Genomic DNA, 20,361 nt, shown 5'->3' with positions numbered 1-20,361 from the left:
GAAACAAGCTCTCACTATGCAGCCCTAGCTGGCTTGGAACTTGGTAAGGAGACCAGGCTAGTCTAGAACTTACACACTCTAGAGTGCTGGGACTAAAGGTGTGAGCTGCTTTGATGACTAATCTTATTGTCAATTTGACTATGCCTGGAATCGATTAAAACCAAAGCAGCTGGGCACACCTGTGAAGGATTTTCTTGGTTAGATCATTTGGAGTGGGGAACCCCACTCTGAATCTGAATCATTGGAGGTTGGAAGGCCCACCCTTGGGTGGGTCCCATATCTGAAGTGTTCCGCTGCAGTAATGAAAACCATTAATGGTCCACAAAAAATTGCCTTGAAGGTTTTCGAGTAGCATGCTTTTATTAATGCAGTGGGATGGGAGGAAATAGGAACAGAAAATTCCAGAATGGACAATTTGTTTCTTCTTTGCGCTTCTATGTTCTGTTTTACAGTGCTGTTACATGAAACGTTTCTCACTAAGGGTCATGCTCCAAAGACCTTGGGGTCCACTGCCAGTAACACCTTAGATAGAGTTAGTTGCTGTGCCATGTATGATATGGTCCCTGAGTGATTGCTCTGTTCCAGCCTCCTACCTGAAGTGGGGTTAACATGCGAGTGACTTTCTCTTTGCTACAGTGATTTCCGGAACACCTGCTAACATGGCACACACTTAGGAAACCTGTGTAGGATTTACTGTGGACTTTCCCTCTCTTTGCTTCTAGGGCATCCTCTTATAACTGTAAAACGCTCTTTGTGTTTTCATTTTGTCTAGCTAAGGCCAAGCATAGGTACAGGTAAGACGTAAGCATTGCTTGCAGCCACCTTTTTTTTTTTCTATGTGCACATTGTGGCTCAGACATAGAAGAATTCGCCCCAACAGTTGCCCCGTGGCTACTGTGCAGACTTGAATTTTTGTTTATCAAAGAGCTCTTTCAGCTGCTGCTCAGTGGTGGCTTCCTTCTGCTGCATCAGCTCTGCTGTCCCTTTGGTCACTCCCCAGGCATCTGGCTTGGACATTGAAGGGTTGTATGGCCTGCCAGAAGCTATCCGAAGATTCTGCCAGAATTCCTTTCTGGCCCTGTAGAATCAAAACACATATCAGGATCCACAATCCACCAGAAGCACACACCAGGATCCCCAATACAGCCTCAGAGCTTTTATTGGTCTCTAAAAGTATGGCCATGAACACGTGTTTGTTAATCAGACTAGGGCATTTTTCACCCCTTAAATCTTTAGACCTTCTTTGAACCTAAGCATAGAGACTAAAAGCCTAAAATTTAGAATCAGGATTTTTTTTTTTATCAAATATATATGACCTTTCTGTCTGTGTGTCCTGGCCACATTTAAAAATCTTCTATTAGCCATGTGGTCATGGTGCACGCCTTTAATCACAGCACTCAGGAGGCAGAGGCAGCCTGGTCTAGAGTGAGTTCTAGTACAGCCAGGGCTACACAGAGAAGTTTTATTAGAATAGATTAATTGTGCAACAATGTGCTTCATGTTGGCGCTCTTATGTGTGGATAACATCTCTGACCAATCACAGCCACCCCAATTTCCCTCTACCGCTCTCGTCCTGTGCCCACATTTAAACCTGTCTGGAGAGCCGTTGGCCCCTGTGACTGGATTCTGCCTTCCTCCTTCTTTGTTCTCTTTTCACCATCTCCTTCTGCTTCTGGCCTCATCATGTCTGGTCAGCCTGTCTAGAAGGCATCTACACAGGCTAGAAGGCCGTTGCATTTAGTAAACTTGAAAATCTACCTTTGCCCTGGGTTTCCCCATCACCTTGGAGTGAGGTCATATACCAGCACAGCAGTGACGATGGACCCGCCCCTCCTTATCCTGGCATCAGCTTTCTATGAAACTCGGGCCCCATTCAGACTTTCTCAGTACCCTGCCCTCTTTCCAGCTCTTGGTGCCTCCCATCAGGCTGCTCTTTGGTCCAGCAATGTAATTCATCCCTCAAAATTCAGCCCCAGCTGCAGCTTCCATGGGTTCCTTCGTTAACCCCTATCTGCCCCTTCGTGCTGTGGACCATTAACTTAGAGCTCACTCTGCTGCACGTCTCTGTACTTGACCCTACCACGTCATTTGAACTTTCTGCTTTATTTTTCTGTCTTTTAGGCTAACTCTTTGGGGACCGGGCTGTGCCTTGCTACTTCAGCATCCACAGTTGTATCTGACCTGACTGATATCTGTTGAAAGCGGTTTCTACCCTTGGCCTGGAGCTCCCATCCTCCTTTTCTACCTGGTGGGATCCTACTTAGCCTTCAAATCCCAGCTCTCTCAAGCCCTTCTTCTCTGATGTTGTCCTGGTTGGCAGACACAGTCATTCTCTTCTGTTGTAACTTCTAATCTAAGCTCTTACTCTGTAGAACAACAGCCTTGTCTTTCTCCTGTCTTTCTTTTTTCTTCTAAAAGTGTGACCCATATAGGACCCAAACTCACTATGTAGCTGAGGTTGGCCTTGAACTCCTTATTTCCTCCCCTCCACCTTCTAAGTGCTGGGATTACAAGTGTGCACCACTATGCCAGCACCGATTTTCTCAGTCCTTTCTCCCTGTGAGACTCAGGCATTCCTGTTTCCTCAACATTGTAGGTGCCTGGCCTGGTGCCAGTTTGGGCCTTATTTCTTTGTTTGTCTCCCCCATTGGAATGTGAGTTCTGAGGAAAGGCCTAGCCCATTTTACCACCTCCTTACCAGCTCTGCAAGTCATGACACAAAACACTGAGCATTAATATAAATATTAATATAAAATATTAATACAAAGTTATATTCAGTTCTTGATTTTTTTTTAATGCTGCTGTAGTTTTCACTCAGAGGAAACCACCCTCCCATTGAACTGCCCCAGGCCTAGGCTATAACTAAACTCTTTTTGCTTGTCTGTTTTGTTTTGTTGAGACAGGGTTTCTCTGTGTAGCCATGGCTACACTGATTTGGTCTGTAGTCTATACTGGTCTCGGATTCAGAGATCCGACTGCCTCTGCCTCCCTAGTGCCCGGATTAAAGGTGTGCACCACTACACTCAACTCTTTAAAGTTCAGCGTTAGCGGACACCACCATGGGTGGGGCTTTCCCCGGAACGCAGGCTCACATTGCCATGCTCTCTAAATTACAATCTGTCTTGAAGCTTTCTCCTTAAATCACCAGGAAGACAGTTCATGAGCAGTTCAGTGAGGGACCCTGAGGTGAGGAGTTAGCCCGCCTGCCCTCATCGCTCAGGAAATGAGCAGGGTCTTTAATGGCCTCATTTCGACACAGAGGAAGCAGCCCGAGTTGAGAGGGACTGACCTTGCTCGGACCCAGGGCTTGGTGTGCATGTTCAAACCACTTCCCCAGCTGCCGTGTTTCTCCGAAGCCGGAGGCAGAAATCCTCTCTCTGGGGCCAGCTCCTCTGCAATGGCCCTGATATGGTAGGGCTCAAATCCGCAGCAGCCGCCGATGTACCTGACCCCCAGGTTGTAGGCCTCTCTGGCGTATTTTTGGATATCCCATCTGGTGGCAACTCTTGGTTCCAGGCCTGGAACAAATGATATTAAAAGGGCTGGAGAGACAGCTCGGTGAATGAAAGCACTCACTGCTCAAGTATGAGAACCTGGGCAGGGCGACGCTGGTGACTCGCAAAAGCCACGATAGCCTCAGCCCCAGATCTGGACTCTGCCGTGCATATACCCACACACAGGCATACACATGTACGCACAAAATTCAAAGTCGATCTTTAAAACATGTGGAAAGAGAGAGGGTAGGGTCCCTGATGCCCTCCTCTGGCCTCTGCGTGTATGTAATCTCTCTCTCCCCCCCCCCACAATTAACATATTTTTTTTTTTCCGAGACAGGGTTTCTCTGTGGCTTTGGTGCCTGTCCCGGAACTAGCTCTTGTAGACCAGGCTGGCCTCGAACTCCCAGAGATCCGCCTGCCTCTGCCTCCCGAGTGCTGGAATTAAAGACGTGCGCCACCACCGCCTGGCCTTAACATATTTTTTGAAGCAGGAATAGGGCTTTGAAAATAAGTCATTTAACCTTACTTTTGTGATTAAAAAAAATAAAAAATAGGGACGAAAGGCTATTGGCTATTGCCTAAGGTCACACACCTCAGTGACAGAGCTCCCCACAGACCCCCACCTCAGAGGACATCCTTTTCATCAACTGTAAGGCACCCGTCACTGGTTTCACTCTTGAATTCACGGTTATTGTTTCTCTTAGTGGTTCTATTTGTCCTTCCTTGACTAATAGGATGGGAGTTTTGGCTGGAGGGACCCGAAGGAGGGGCAAGAGATGACAATACAGCCATTTCTCTCCATGACAAAAATTCCCTGGCTCTATAAATTCATCCGGGATTCCTCAGGCAAAGAGATTGAGACAATTTATAAAAACGTCTGTCTTACCAAAGGGGAACTCGGGGAGATCAATAAAGCCCTGTTTGCCGCAGTCGGGAGTATGGTAGGCCAAGGGCTGGCTCATCAGGTAGGCTTTCAGCCGCGCGCCTTCCAGACCCTCCTTCATGAGGCGCACAGTGTGTAGGCTGGTGGTGGGGTCAAAGTGGCAGTTCACACCGACGATGGCGGCTCCTGTAAGCGAGAGGGACGTGTCAGCGTGCGGGAGACACCAGGTCCTGGTGGGTTCCTGTCTCCAGCGGGAAGCTTGTAGTCAGCGACGAACTGAAGAATCGCGGTCAGTCTTCACGGCACACTAACCTGTGTGACCTGTGAGCAAGAGTGATGGCTGGCAGCCAGGAAGTGTTCTCTGAGAAAAGCGCTTGGAAGAATCTCGTGTAATTGAAGTGTCACTTAAGTACACTGGGCTGTCCATTTTTTTTTTAAATCATTGTTAGAGCCCTTTTTTTTTAACTTTAAATTTCAGCAGTCAATTTTTCAGTGTTTGACATTATGTGGCAAGCACAATAATTTTTTAACACTCTCAGCTGCCGGGTGGCACCTGTGTTCCCCACCATGCTGTTCATCTGAAGCCGGAATAAATGCCCTCTCTCACCAGGCAAGTCTTACAAACTCACAAGGGCTTCTTGGGCACAGTAGCAGAAAGTCATTTAGGGAAAAAGTTTATTTTGGAACTCTATTTTTGAGAAAGAATTTTGTGTCTAGAATTAGGGGTGTGGGGAAAAAAAATCTCCAAAACCTCTTTAGACTTGAGGTGACTAAATGGCTAACACCCAACGGTCTCATTTGCAGGTTAGCCTCTTGGACTGGAAGCTACGAGAAGCTGTCACCTTAACGCGTTCTTCTGAAATCTGTGGTTGTGATGTTTGATTAAATGATACAAAATATGTTTTAGATGCTTTATAGTCCCTTATGTCCTGTGTCTGGACCCAGCATGATCAGTCAACCATTAGGTATGATTTTGAAATTTCCTCATCCTTAAGGTTTGAAGGGACAGCATGCTGTTGTTCTATCTTCTCAAAACGAGAGGAATTCCCAATAGAGCTTCCCTTTCTTCTTTTTGAATTTAACAACGTTTGGCAAAGGGTTGGAGGCGATGGCTCGATGAGCACCCGCTGTGATAGCAAAAGGATCTGAGTTCAAATCCAGTGCCCTCCAAACCTCTGGCCTCGCCATGCAAGACTGCAAGCACCGCGTTAGGGGTCGAGTGTGGGGACAGGCCAGTCTCAGGCAGGAGCATGCTGGCCACCTGGCCTCAGTGAGAGCCATCCAACCTAGCTCTGTTTGTTTATCATCTTACCAAGTCTCTCTTTGTAGCCTAGGCTGGTCTCAAACTCGAAGCAATCCTCCTGCTGCAGCTTCCCTGGCACTGAGCTTATAGGGGTGTACACACACCCATTTTCACCTGGATCTTGATCTTTTTACTTTGATTTTGAATGTGAAATGCCCATAGTTTCTCTTTCTTTGTTTACTTTTATTGTACTGATTTATTAATTATATGTTGGTTGGCTATTTCCTAGATACTTGCTAGATGTAAGTTTCCTTATAAGAGGAAATATAAATATAATATGGTCTATGATGTCATAGACTTTATATTTTAGCTCAGGACTTTGCAAAATTTGACCCATGGATGCAACGTAATATTTTATGATGAATTAAACTAGGTAATGGCTATTCATTGCATTTCCTTCTTGGATATTGACACAATAGAAAGAGGTGTCAAAGACTCTGCTAGGTGTGCAGTGGAGATCCATGCACACCTAGGTTTAGCATGGCATATTCTAAATACATCTGACTACCAGCATTTTCACAGATGGAAAGCTATCAAATGAAGATATTCAAAATGAGTGGCATACGTAGAAAGCGACGCACTTTAAGGGCAGGGATGATCGTGCCAGACACATGGAAATAAAATTGGAGCTCAACATTGGAAGACGGATTGGGTTTGTTAGACAGGGGTTATTAAAAACCCATGCTGGGATAGGCACTTGTCTAGCCGCAGAGTGCTCACAGCTGACCTAGACAGACCTGGTCTCCACCGTACAGATGTTAATCTAGTGAGGGGCCAGACTTTAAACAGATGAATGAAGTAAGTGAGGACCCGTGACGGCTATAACCGAAGCACAGAATGCAGAAGGCCAGCAGAATGATGGGCGAGGCCTAGCTGCAGGCCCCGCATGCCCGCCAGTCACCCACACAAATGATGGTATGTCCTCCGATCCTCTTGGAGATAGCTAACTTACCCCCTTCATTTTATATTTCCCATAAAATTAGGATTATACAATTCCTTCCTAAATATAAATATTTGTTACTGTTAATGACAAGTATGAAAACGATTTTTATGAAAAATCAGGAGGTGGATAAGAATCATAAATAAAACACATCACCGAAGTGTCTCCAGTTCAGACTGGGCTCGCTCTTCCTATGACACTGAGTTATAACTTGGATTTAAAATGCGACAGTTTAGAAAACAGCCCGTGAGTTCCCCCTAATTGAAATGAAACCCAATGTTAGGAACAGAAATTGGATAAAAAGATATATTAGGTGGTCAGCATTTCATATCAAAGTTTCTTTTGATTTATTATACCAATTACACAAAGCAAAGCAAGCTGGCCACCATGAGAAAGGAAAAATTTTGGCAAAGAGACAACTAACTTTGAAGTTATTAATGTTTAAAGAGTCTCGACTTGAGACACGTTTAAATAAAACACAATTTCTCCTAACGTTTCTTCTGACTTACCCAAACATTCTTCTTATTTCTAAGCGTTAAACCTCCAGCCATATGTCTGGCTGCCCCTTTCCGAAGGCTGCCATGCATTTGTGGCTTGGGGATCCAAGAATGAAATTTTACCGTTCCTTAAAACCATAAATTTCATGAGTTGGAGAGATGACTCAATGGGTCCCGAGTTCAGATCCCCAGCACCCACGTACAAAGCTGGGCGTAGTGGCACACACCTGTAGCATTAGTGGTGTTGTGGCGAGGTGAGTGGCTTCCAGGAGCTCAGTGGCCAAGCCAGTCTAGCTAACCCATGAGCTCCAGGTTCAGCGAGAGACCCTGTCTTAAGAAGTAAGGCGAAGGTAAACATCCAGCGGTCACCTTGGGCCTCCACATGTTCACACGCACGCCATGTGCACACACACACACACACACACACACGAACACGTAGACATGCATATCCCTCCACATGTATACAAAGTAAATCTGTGGCTTTTCTGTATGTATTTCCTTGGTACATGCCACAGCATGTGTGGATTCCTGAAACAGCGTGCGTTTTCTCTATGTTATTTTAAAAGTTCACTAGAGGCGAACTGGGCAAAGGGAAATCTATCGTCACCTGCTTTTACCAGCCGCACTGCACACTCTCCGGGGGACACGCCATGCAGGTCTCCTTCAGGCCCGATGCACATGGTAGCAGCCACAGGTTTCCCAGATGTTTTTAATACTTCTACCGCCCACACAGCTTCTTCCACATGCTCGAAATACTGAAATCAGTGAAGGGCACAACGCCTTAGCCATGTTTCCCACAAAACGATAAGAATACCTATTATTACATATCTGTTAGTTATTATGTTATAATTATTAATACATATAATTATATAAGTAATATTATATAACTTATTATATTTATTATTATTATCATCTATTATTACTTAAGGATCCATCTAATGATAACCTATTTACTAAGCATTTGTGACACAGAAGAGGACGGAGTGACAGTTTTTTTAGTGTAAATTGAAGAAAAAGGTTTGAAAATTACTGTGTCAGACCAACTGAGTCAATGCTAGCACACGTCTGAGATGGAAAAAGATCTCAGAAGCTAAATGTTATTGTTCCTCATTGAGATTTGACCATCACCCCACGCTGACATCACGAGAACAGAAGGTCATAGAAAGGGGTCTGGCCACAGAACTCCTCGCTTACCTCGGCAATGAGGAAGTCCACATTCTTCTTCATGAAGACCTCCAGCTGCTGCTGGAATATTTTCTTTACTTCTATTTCGCTCTTGCAGCTAAGGTATGAAGGTGTCTGACTCACACCTCCTGCCACCAAAGCGTCTCCTTCATCTGCCACCTGCCGCGCAATGTCACAGGCAGCTTCATTGACCTTCTGACCCTAGGGTGGGAAGTGGAGGACACATCTCAATTTACACATGAAATTGAAAAGAATTATGCCCACCTTTCAGTTTTACTTTTAAAATCACTGCCTTTATCCCAGGAAACAAGGGTTATGTAGATCAATGGTTTATGGAGCCCAGACGTTTTTAAAACTACATTAATAATCACGAAAGCCACAATGAACACAGTGGTCATATCTAGGCTCCAGCTCTATCAAAAATCTATGAGAGGATTAGCAGTTTTTACATGAAAAAAGAACTAAAAAAGAATTTTCTAACACCTAGCCTGAACTATTGTGATGGTGACAATGGGTAATAGCTTTTACGATTAATAAGACTAAAATTCAGTTAGGATGATGACTAAGTTCATGACTATGTATGTATTTTTCTCACACAGCAATAAATACACACCTAGTTAGGCACATTCTAATCGCTTAGACATGTAAGATTGAACTGGCCCAGAGGATGGCATTTCCATTCGGTTTTTTGAAGCAGAGTCTCATTTAGCCCAGGATGTCCTCAAACTCTTGATACCCCTGCCTTCATGTCCCAAGTGCTGGGATCCCAGGCATGCGCAACCTGGGCCAGCTTGTTTCTTGCTGAGATGGTCTCACCCTATCACCTTCAACTCCTGGGTCTAAGTGACGCTCTCACTTCAGTCTCCTGAGTGGCTAGGGGTGCACATGGGACCACCTGACCTGGGGTGTCACTTGTGTGCAGGGCAGCGTGTCTGAGGGACTTGGTTCCACCCCTCACTCTGCAGACAACAACCACAAAATCCCACTTTATCCTTAAAAAAACAAAGCTAATCAACCAACCACCATCCGAAAAACCCAACACACACACACACACACACACACACACACTAAAGAAAACCCCCAGGACACCCAGTACCACAGGTCATTTCAGCTGCTGGAATTTTAGAACTCCCAATGCATTTTAGAAAGGACAAAATCTCAGCCTTGGTGGGCAAGTGCTTTGACCCCAACAGAAGCGACCGCAGCTGTTCAGGCTGCTGCCCCCCTGAGCTCTACACACCTCTGATCCCAGACTTGGGAGGCAGAGGCAGGCAGATCTCTGTGAGTTCCAGGCTGCCTAATGAGAGCCTGTCTCAGAAACGGGAGAGATGTGTGGACTTGCAAAGACGGCACTTTGCTTAGCAATGGAGGAGCAGGATACATTGTTTCATAAATGCCTTCCCGTTCATCCTAACACGTGCAACTCAGTCCTGAGAGTGAATCACAGGTCTCTTATTTTGGCAATAAAGCAAAACTCCATCATTTCTCTTGGGAGTGGTGTGTCTGTGCGGTCCTTCACAGGCGGTGGCCGGGGTGCGTGGTACTCACGGATATCTTCTCCGCCACGTAGTTCCCTCTGTTCTCCAGCTTGTCCTCGCTGGCGTAGAACGTGAAGGTCTGCATGACGTTCGCGCCAGCTCTGAGGAACTCCCTGTGAAGCTGGCGAACTGGGAGGGGCACAAGCGAAGCTGTGAGGTCACCCACTCACCCAAGTGCAACGCTTTCTAGAGAGCTCTCAGGTGAGCAGACACCAGAATGGCTGTTTCAGCGGCTCGGCACTCACACATCTGGGCTTAAGGAGGGGGAACTCTGGGGTCTCCTGGAACCTCTCTCAAGACTGTCATGGCTGGATGGTTGGGTGGCTGGAGAGGGCAGGGGTTATGGTGCTGTGTTCTTGGTTTAGTCTGCTCATTGTCAGCTTGCTCTCCACTCACTGATTCTTTGTGAAAGTCACGAATAAACATGAGGGGGACAATCTTGTCTTGTCCTTGGGAAATCTATGATCCATTCAAGGACACCTGACCAAAGCAGTGTGTGGAGGGGCTCTGCAGAAGCTACTTCCTACCACGGGGAAAGGAAGTCACTGGGGCTGCAGGTTGGAGCTGTTCAGGTTCTTGCCGGGTGGAGGTGGGGAAGGGAAGTCCCTGCAGTAGCAGCAGCCTGAGCAAACACAATGAAAGGTCAGGTTTGGCGTTTGGGGGAATGAAGGAACACCAAAGAGATGCTGGAGTGTGGTAGGACATAAAGTTGAAAAGGGAATAGAGTGTAAATGGTCTACTAGCCTGGTACCCCAAAGATTCTGCTCTGGACCTCAGGGATAGTATGTGATTAGCCCAGTGTTTTTTTACAAGATAATTTTGAGTTTCTGTTTGCTTGTTTTTTGAGAAAGGGTCCTGTGGTGGTTTGATTGAGAAGGCTCACACTCCCCAGGTTCATGTTTGAATACATGGTCCCCAGTGGGTGGAGCTATTTAGGAAGGATTGAGAGGTGTGGCCTTGATGGAGGAAGTGCATCACTGAGGCCCAGTTTTGAGATTTAAAAAGACTCCCTATTTTGGGGGTTCACTTTGCCTCCTCCTTATGAGATCTGAGCTCTCAGCTGGGTGGTGGTGGGGCAAGCCTTTAATCCCAGCAGCACTTTCTCGTCACTCTTGGTTGGTGGTTTCAAGAGTGGGAAGAAGGCACACGGGGAGGGTATAGACAGGGAGACAGCAGACTGCAGACAGGCCTGGGCTGCAGCAGTGTGCACAGAACTAGTTGGCTAATCACGATGGAGGGACACGATGTGGCACCATGGACCCTAACTTGTATAAGAGAATGATAGACACTTGGGGGAGAATGATCAGACTCTAAGCTGGTTGGAACGAAAGGTGGAGCATCTTCATAAGATGGAGGAATGGGAAAACTACAGAGAAGGGACAGAAGACTGGAGGTGGGGGCCAAATGGGGCTTGTTGTCAGCACATCCTGGGGGGGCGTCTCTTGGTAATGGTAAATTTGAGGTGGGTGGCTGAGGAATGACAAAGCAAAAGTTCACTGGAGAGGAGATTAAGGCGCTACCAAACTGCGGAGTGGATTGTCTTTATGAACACTGGACACACATAGATTGGTGGGGGGAAGTGCAGAGAAAAAGACGATGATCCAAGTTCTAGACTAGTCTAAAGTGAAGGGCAGGAGCCAGGCGGCCGCCAATAGAAGCAAGAACAGCCTTTGTGCTTAGCAGCAAGAGCTCAGGTTCAGTAGCAGGTATGGGAAACCCTGCAAGCATGCTCCTGTCTCATGATTGGCTCTGCAGTTCACTCAACACAGCACACATTATCATAGTGTAGAATGGAGCATGCACCAACCTGCCTCCGGGTGCTCCACAGCCGCTTCCGGGGTCCAGGGTCCAGCCTTTACATAGCCCCTCTTTTCCAGGGCAAAGACAAATCCTCCATCTCCAATCACAACTTCTCCGGCATTTAATCGTTCTAGGATGCCCTGAATTTCCAGACGAGGGAGAGAAGGAAGATGAGTTTCAAAGAGAAGTTCTACCTTTAGTGCTTTTGCAAATGTATTCTTGAAGAGCATAGTTCCTTTAGCACTCCACCTTTGCGAAGATGACTAGCTGGTTATAACTTCAGTGACAGTGCTGGAGGGATGGCTCATTGGTTAGGAGCACTGGCTGCTCTTTCAGAGGTCCTGAGTTCAATTCCCAGCAACCACATGGTGGCTCACAACCATCTCTAGTGGGAAGTGATGCCTTCTTCTGACATAAGGACTTACAAGCAGATATGACATTCATATACAAAAAATAAATAAACTAATTTTAAAAAAGAACTTCAGTCATGAGGAGAGGTTCAAATGTTGAAGTTCAGAGCCAAATTATCTCAGATGTTTGCCCCTTTTATGACCATTAATTGTCTTCGTGTATATGACCTAACATCATCGTGACCATTAGATAAACCCTCTGGAACAGACCCTCAGTTTCCAAGCAGCCAAAGGGCTATGAATGCTAATGGATAGTATCTAAGGCCAGTAGCAGAGCTTCTCTGCTCTGCCGGCACTGGGATAGTGTCTGAGGCCAGTAACAGTGTTTCTCTGCTCTGCCAGCACTGGGATAGTGTCTGAGGCTAGTAACAGTGTTTCTCTGCTCTGCCAGCACTGGGATAGTGTCTGAGGCAGTAGCAGAGATTCTCTGCTCTGCTGTAACTGGCCTACCTAATGTTTCCACCAATGTATTGAAAGAGCGCCTTGACTTATGACCATTGTTGTTGTATGGCTATAAAACTTCATCAAACTAGTACAAAAGTGGAACGTGGAGCTTAGTGTGACCTGAGCCATAATCATTCAGAGTGATCCCCTCCAGAATAAACGTCTCATCCCTGTGGGGTGAGAGCTGGGTTTTTGCATCAACATCAGAAACATACATATGAATTATATACATCAATCTATTATGTATTTTATACATTAATTTATTTAGAATGCTCAGCTATTGAAAACTGGCATACTTGTGTGTATGCACTGGGTTTGTGGTATGTGCAGAGCCTGGGTGTCTTTCAGTACACACGGGGAAGTACTTGGATATATAGCCAAGTGGTAAGGCATTTGCCTAACATGCCTGAGACTCAGGGTTCTATCCCCAGCAGCATAAAAGAAGAGCACATATTTTCCCATTTGCATATATATATTTAAATTTTTACATACTGTGGGCATAAAATGATAATTCAGTTCATATACACAATGAATAATGAGCAAATTGGGGCAATTAGGATTTCAATTTCATTAATTATTTATCATTAGGAGGGTTGGGATCCTTAAATTCTTTTCCTCTAGCTCCTTATAAAACACATAATAGATTGTAAACTATGGCCACTCTGATGAAGCACATCTTTTTTCATTTTTAGAAGGGCTGGGAATTTAACCTGGGATCTTGCGCATGCAAGGCAAGCACTCTGCTACCGAGACCCATCACCAGTGGTGCGTATTCTTAAAGGACGACAGACAGCCTTCTTGCTCTATCAGGAAACTAGGGAGAGGGTTAACACTGTCAGAGAGGTTGGGGCAGCATAGAATGCCGTCTGGTAGAAGACTGAAAAGTCACATGACACCTGGTACAGCCAGAACAGAGGTGGTCAAATCACTCATGGGCTCCGTGCTTGGCATGCTCTGCAGCGGCAGATCTGTCACGCACCCATGAGTTTGTAAGTACGCACATCCTGTATCCCGTGCCAAGAACAGGGAAGTGACAGGCATGGCACTCGTGGATGGTTTCCAGTCCACTCCCCAGAGCTCTTCCATTTCACTGTTGTGGAACGATTGCCACTGTGCTCAGGTGCAAGAGATGGATTTTGAATTGTGAATTGGAAAGGGGTTTTATGGATTCAAAAGTAATTTACTAGTATAACTGTTTTTGCAGTTTCTAAGAATCATGAACTTTAAACATACCCTAGTTCTCTCTCTGATTTTAGAAATGGGGAATTAAAGCCCAGAGTCTGTGAATAATTTATTCAAGGTCCTTATGACTATCTCGTCCTTAAGCTGCTTCTAGATTTGATTGCAGATAGAGGTGAGGGGGCGGGGCAGCGCTGAGAAAGGGAATCGTTCTGGGGACACATTGCAGTGTGCACGCTTACTACATTCTGTTTACTAGCCGCATCTGTGGGTTTTTAGAAACAAGGCGAGAACACGGGCTACATGAATCGCTCGAGGAGTCACAGGCTTTCACACCAAAACTCCTCCCATCTTCTGAAAGCCTCCTTCATTTTAGCCCTCTGCCTCTCCATCCCACACAGGCCATTTTGGTAGCAAGTGCTCAGCGAGAAACCGTTGACATTTTCACGGCGGAGCTGGAAATTACATGAGGATGTGTGCTCCCTGCTGCCTTCTCCTCCTTTCAGACCCCAAACGCTTTCAAGCCTGGGAGTCTGTGAGTTAACAAACAGCTGTAAAGATACAGAGTTGCTATTGTGCAATCTTGAAAGCCAAATATTCATCATGACTATAATGTGTCTAAATACTGTCTAAAATTAACAAGTATACACATGTAGTATATAGGTGTACGTGTATACACACATATATACATGTTCTATATACATAATTGTATATGTATGCGTTATATATGTATGTATGTATCAGTCACATGAACTATGGTCCCAGAAATAAGCTATGATTGCTCTGGGCAGAAAGAACTAGTGAGATTGTGGCAGTTACCAGTGCTCACTGAACATATTCTCAAGCTTTAGTAACGCAACATTTTAATATACAGAACGGCCAGGAATCTGATCTTTGTAAATAGGGGGAGTGGTGATTTAATTATCATGCCGATCATACTGTTTAGTGATTATGCCAGCATACTCTTAGATTAAAAACTTCTACTAAGTTTTTAATTCCCTAGACATCAGAATTTCTTTGTTCCTAAACTAAACAGTGCAATGTTGTTTTGTTAATCCCACTGACTGAGACTAAGACCACTACCACAGTTTAGAACAAATTTGAAGCAAGACTTAATTAAATACCGGCCAGGGAGATGGGCTCTGGTAAGGTCCAAACCCAGAATAACAGGAAATGGCCCAGACTCACAGTCTGCAGCGGCGGAAGAAGGAAAACCCATAATTCATTGCATTTCTCATCGGGGCAAGCATACATCCTGACAAACCTCCAGTCTGTGAACCTCCCACCCACACGTGAGGGAGCACATTTGGTGCAGAATCCTCGAACACACTTCTTTAGGGGAGTGAAAACCTGTGACTTGTTATCTTCTGTAAACAACAGCCTCCAGCATTTCAGGAACTGTCTGTCCTTGGGCAAGGGGCTTGCAGATCAGAGGCATTTTTGTTTCAGGGATCTCTAAGGCATAGTAATGAAAACTTAGACTCAGTTTGTGTGAAATTTTTACAAAGGAGTATATGTAACAGCAGCTTATTTTTTAAAAGCATGGATCAGACTAGAGAACTAGCAGAATATATATCAATACAATTGCAGGCTCTTTTCTTTGTATTTTAAACATTTGTTTTTCTGCAGTGACTATGTGTCCTTGTAACATCTTTTAAATGCAGATATATAGGCATGCATATTACTGCCCTTATTTTAGCATTTATGTATTGGGGAGGCACCCTTACGCCACTTGTTTCTTGATAATTCTCTAAAGAGCGCCCAACACACACACACACACACACACACACACACACACACACACACACAGTTTTTTTCAGACATTCTGTCACTGTGCAGCTAAGGTTGGTCTTGATCTAGGATCCTCTTGCCTCTTTCTCCTGAGTGCTGGGATTTCCTTACCATCAGACCTTTAAAATGATGGCGTTTCTAAACTTGAGTTTGGGAAGTGGATTAGAATCCATTATTTTCCAAATGGGGTCAAATGAGTGTGTGTCTGGGGAGGTGGGGGTGGGGGAACATCATTTAGTAAATTAAGGGCTGGCCATAATTCAAAAGCTTGAACTGTACAGCCTTCTTATGCTACGCTTATCCATCACCCTCTGGGGCACGATGTTGCCAAATATGAACAAGAATAGCTTTCTCCCCTGAGAATTTTGGAATCCGTGCCTAACCCTTCAAACTGGGCACACCAGGTGGTATCTCAGCAGGACATGCCTTACTTTCTTGCAGGGTACTGAGTCAGCCTGGCTCCATCTGTCTCCCAGCCATCTTCTGGGGTCCTCTGTGGTGGGCTTGATATCAGAGCCGAGTTTATACCCTCCTCCCCATCCATCCCTCCTTCCTCTAACCCACAAGGTCTGATTTGGACTGAACTCCTGTGTCCAGCAGGCCACTGGGAAGCAGAAACGAGCTTCTTGTTAGGCAGGAGTGGGACCCGAGGGTATTTTGGTTTTTAGAACTCTACGAACAGCCCTTCCTCGGTGTTTTACAATCAATTTACTTATTCTTTTCCGAAACTGTTTTTGGTGCTCGTGTGAGGCATTTTTCTGTGGCCTTGAAACAAGCTGTGGATGAAACCTACCATCACTCCCCCACAGTCCTGTTCTCCTAGCGGCAGCTGGCAGGATGTCGGTGAGAGGTGGCGCGAGCGAGGAACCGTCGGGCAGTCAGGTGGGCTCCGCAGCTACCTGCTCCTCCTGCACCGACACCCCTCCAGACACCCCGCAAGCCCCCAGCCAGGGCCACCTCCACTAGGTGGGAAACTCCACCCTGGGGCCGAGAGCAGCTTCTGTGAGAGCTCCCTCGTCTTCAGTGTGCTGCACTCAGGAAGTGTTGAGAATCAGAGGGGCGAGAGGGGGCGCCCTGACTTCCGAAGTGTTTGCGGGGATGCCTTGGGTTCAGAAGACAATCATCCCACACATACATACAGGTCCAAAGTGGAACCGGAGGTGAGGGGCGGGGGAGGGGAGCGGGGACAGAAACTAGAGTGCGTTCTGTAGGAGAAGCCCCAGGTCATACAGGAGTTCTGGGTGTCCCTTCTGATCCAAGGCCGCCAACTAGGAGGACCACAGCCGGGCCCCAAACACCCCTCTGCCCTCACTGACGTTGGGTGTGCCCAGCTGGTGGTGCCTCTAAGAGTGCCCTCAGGTTCCCTGCAGACTTACCTTCTTGCCCTTCTTGCCGGCCACCGGTGCCATCTTTCCGGTGTAGTAAGTGGCTCTGGAAACAGCTGTGGACTGGAGGCGAGTGAGGTCCAGTAGCAAAGCCTGTGTTGCCTGGTGGCTGCAATCTCTTTATACAGTGGCTTGGTTTCCCCAGCCTTGGCCAGGTCCAACACGCCCACCAGCCTTTGATTTGGGGCAGGGGCTAGCTGGGAAGCTGCCTGAAGGAGGAGACGTCGAGATTGGTCTCTGAGATGGGTGGAAACACCGAGAAGCAAGATAAGAAAAAAAAATACTGAGGTCGCTGCCTGCTCGTCTGCACACTGCCCTTTTGGCCGGTTGGTTGCAGGTCTCTGACCTTGATCTGGGATCAGGTACCCGTGACCCATTTAAGCTGCCAGACCAGGCCCCTAAGAATTCCATTCAGTGCCCAAATATTTGACAAAGGCGAAGATTCAAGATCACTACACGAGGAAGTGATACCCTGCAAGAGCTTGGTGCAAAGTGTAATCTGTATGACCTACGTCTGGCAGGAGGAACACAAACTTGGCATTTACAGGAGCACTCGATGCCAGTTCTCAAGAAGTGGGTACGCTCTCAATGACCTCCCAGTCAAAGAAACTCGGCAGTTTCTAGTGACAGGGCTTCTAATAGAAATACCTGCACTATCTTACAAGCACAGGGGCTCACATGTAAAGGGCAAAATGGAAATTGTTATGCCCAGATTCGCGGGGTCCCCACAAAAGCCAATAAGGAGACAGAGTCGCATGTGTAAAAGCAAAGAGCCTTTATTTTAATCAAGTTTGCAAACTCGGTCTCTCTGCACGTCCAACGTCCCGAGCTCAATTAGAATAGGATTTTATAGTAGTAGAGGTGGGGGTGAGAGGTCTCTGAGGTTTAGGGCCCCTGATTGGCTGACATTTGTCTAGGGGTGTCCTGGTGAAGTGCGCTGACAGGTGACCCTATCTACAGCAGTTGGAATGCCAGGTATTTCCTTTGAATGGTCTGCTCTTGGGTGGGGGTCAGGCAATCTCGGCCTGCCAGGCATTGTCTCAGGGTAAACTACTGAGACTCCAGACTCCATTTAAATTCATCGATGGCCAAAGTTCCAGGTGATAATGGTTGGAATTAAAGAACTTCCTTTGGGTGACCTGCCCAGACTTAGCTTATCACGGCTAGTCCCCACAGAAATGACTTTGAAAACTTGAAAGTTCTACATGAAGGCTGAGCAAACCGGAAAGGAGACGGAAGCAGCTTCAAGTGCAGGGCAGGATACCTGTCTGTTGATCATGAAATGGTGACCGTTTTTAACCTGCTCTTTGTTTTATCTTTCCCTAAATACTTTAAAAATTATATCATAATGGGTCTTCTCACGAGAGCAGGCCGCGCGACTGGAAACGCTAGCGACCCTGGAAGTCCTCCCGGATATAGCGGGTCCTTAATATCTTGTCCCCTTCGCCACCCCGAGGGGTACACTACCTGACTGGCCATGGACGATACCCTGTTCCAGTTGAAGTTCACAGTGAAACAGCTAGAGAAACTGGCCAAGAAGGCAGAGAAGGACTCCAAGGCTAAGCAGGCCTTCAGAAGAAAAATGTGGCGTGTGCCTGTGGGTGTGCTGAGAATGCCATCCGCAAGAAGAACGGAGGTGTAAACTGGCTCCGGATGGCCTCCCGTGTGGATGCAGTAGCCCCCAAGGTGCAGACGGCTGTGACCATGAAGGGGGTAACCAAGAATACGGCACAGGTGACCAAAGCTCTAGACAAGGCACTCAGTCCCACGGATCTTCAGAAGGTGTCTGCAGTGATAAACAGGTCTGAGCAGCAGGTGCAGAGCCTGGATGAGCACACATCGGTAACGGAGGGTTCCAGGAGTTCTGCCACCACGCGGACCACACCTCAGGAGCAGGTCGACAGCCTCATCGTGCAGATTGCAGAGGAAAATGGCATGGAGGTCTTAGACCGGCTCAGCCAGCTTCCAGAGGGTGCCTCTGCTGCGGGCGAAAGCTCTGTGAGCAGCAGCCTGGAGGACCAGCTGTTTCAGAAGATGGCTGCCCCGAGGAATTAGCATTCCCTCGGCAGGTGTTGCCTCCCATCTATGATGTACTGGAGGGAGACTTGTGCCCCACACTGGGCTTAACTTTCTCCAACCATTCATAGCTGCCTTGGCTCTTTTTCAATCTGTCGGGCTGGGCGCCTTAGAACTGGGCCTTATGTTGGGCTGTGGGTCTCTGTCCTGATACTGAATTTGCACAAGTATGATTTGTAGGCTGGTTTTCTCTGCTTTATGTTTAAAAACCACTTATGAGTGAGTACATGTGATACTTGTCTTTCTATGTTTGGGTTACCTCACTCAACATAATGTTTTCTAGCTCCATCCATTTTCCTGCAAAATTCAAGATGTCGTTATTTTTTTCTACTGTGTAGTACTCCATTGTGTAAATGTACCACATTTTCCTTACCCATTCTTCGATCGAGGGGCATTTAGGTTATTTCCAGGTTATGGCTATGACAAACAATGCTGCTATGAACATAGTTGAGCACATGTCCTTGTGGCATGATTGAGCATCCTTTGGATATATACCAAAAGTGGTATTGAGGGGGCTGGAGAGATAGCTCAGCGGTTAAGAGCACTGACTGCTCTTCTAAAGGTCCTGAGTTCAATTCTCAGCAACCACATGGTGGCTCACAACCACCTGTAATGAGGTCTGGTGCCCTCTTCTGGCCTGCAGGCATACACACAGACAGAATATTGTATACATAATAAATAAATAAATATTTTTTAAAAAACAAAAGTGGTATTGATGGGCCTTGAGGAAGGTTGTTTTCTAATTTTCTGAGAAATTGCCACACTGACATCCAAAGGGGCTGTACCAGCTTGCACTCCCACCAGCAATGCAGGAGTGTTCCCTTTACCCCACAACCTCTCCAGCATAAGTTGTCATCAGTGTTTTTGATCTTGGCCATTCTTACAGGTGTAAGATGGAATCTCAGAGTTGTTTTGATTTGCATTTCTCTGATGTGTGTGTGTGTCCCTCTAGCACTCCTCTTTGCTATGTTGCCCAGGTTAGTCCTGAACCACTGTGTTCAACCTTTCCTGCCTTATTCTATTATTTTTGGGATGAGTGTGTAATGAAGTCTAAAGACCTCCGACTTCTCAAGGCTGACACTGAAGTCTGTGAGGTCCAGCAGCCTGAATGTGCAGCTCCTGATTCGAAGACCCTTACCCTGGAGAAAAGCCCATGACTTGCTCTCAACCCTACAGGGGCGTTTGAAACCAATGATCCCCCTCCCTTTCACACACATGTGAATGCGTGCACACACACGCGCGTGCACACACACACACACACACACACACACATTCTCTCATTTCTCTTTCCTAGTACACTGCATCTAAAGAGGAATGGGGAGGGCTTATGAAAGAGTTCTGATAAGAGAAAGCAGTGTCTAGGCAAGTAATTGCTCTTGGATAGATTGGTATATAACTTCAGGCAACTTTGAGAGTGTTGCTAGAGGACTGGA

The 20,361-nt window shown here is 46.4% G+C and overlaps 1 protein-coding gene and 1 pseudogene across 1 annotated transcript; one reads left to right on the top strand and one right to left on the bottom strand.

The window, feature by feature from the left end:
* Positions 1-329: 329 nt before the first annotated feature.
* Positions 330-17,137, bottom strand: Bhmt (betaine--homocysteine S-methyltransferase). The gene is made up of 8 exons (XM_041663550.1): positions 16,844-17,137; positions 11,651-11,783; positions 9,854-9,972; positions 8,315-8,506; positions 7,728-7,875; positions 4,384-4,566; positions 3,290-3,518; positions 330-1,078 (listed from the first exon to the last, which is right to left on the bottom strand). Exons 1-8 carry the CDS (start codon positions 16,874-16,876, stop codon positions 892-894), a joined length of 1,224 nt encoding a protein of 407 aa, XP_041519484.1. The 5' UTR covers positions 16,877-17,137; the 3' UTR covers positions 330-891.
* Positions 17,138-18,329: 1,192 nt separating this feature from the next.
* LOC121455993 lies at positions 18,330-18,907 on the top strand (annotated as a pseudogene).
* Positions 18,908-20,361: the final 1,454 nt, after the last annotated feature.

The sequence above is a fragment of the Microtus oregoni genome, unplaced genomic scaffold (assembly GCF_018167655.1).
Source record: "Microtus oregoni isolate MIOR12 unplaced genomic scaffold, Mior012 000014F_ref0000157, whole genome shotgun sequence".
In the NCBI taxonomy this organism is placed as follows: Eukaryota; Metazoa; Chordata; class Mammalia; order Rodentia; family Cricetidae; genus Microtus; species Microtus oregoni.
This window is presented reverse-complemented; position numbering and strand designations above follow the sequence as displayed.

Coding starts and splice junctions, on each gene's coding strand:
- Bhmt (XM_041663550.1), bottom strand. CDS start 16,876: ATGGCACCGGTGGCCGGCAAGAAGGGCAAGAAG. Junction 4,567..7,727: donor AGTGCGGCTGGTAAAAGCAG/GTGACGATAGAT, acceptor TCTCGCTTACAG/GAGCCGCCATCGTCGGTGTG. Junction 3,519..4,383: donor TCTCCCCGAGTTCCCCTTTG/GTAAGACAGACG, acceptor CATTTGTTCCAG/GCCTGGAACCAAGAGTTGCC.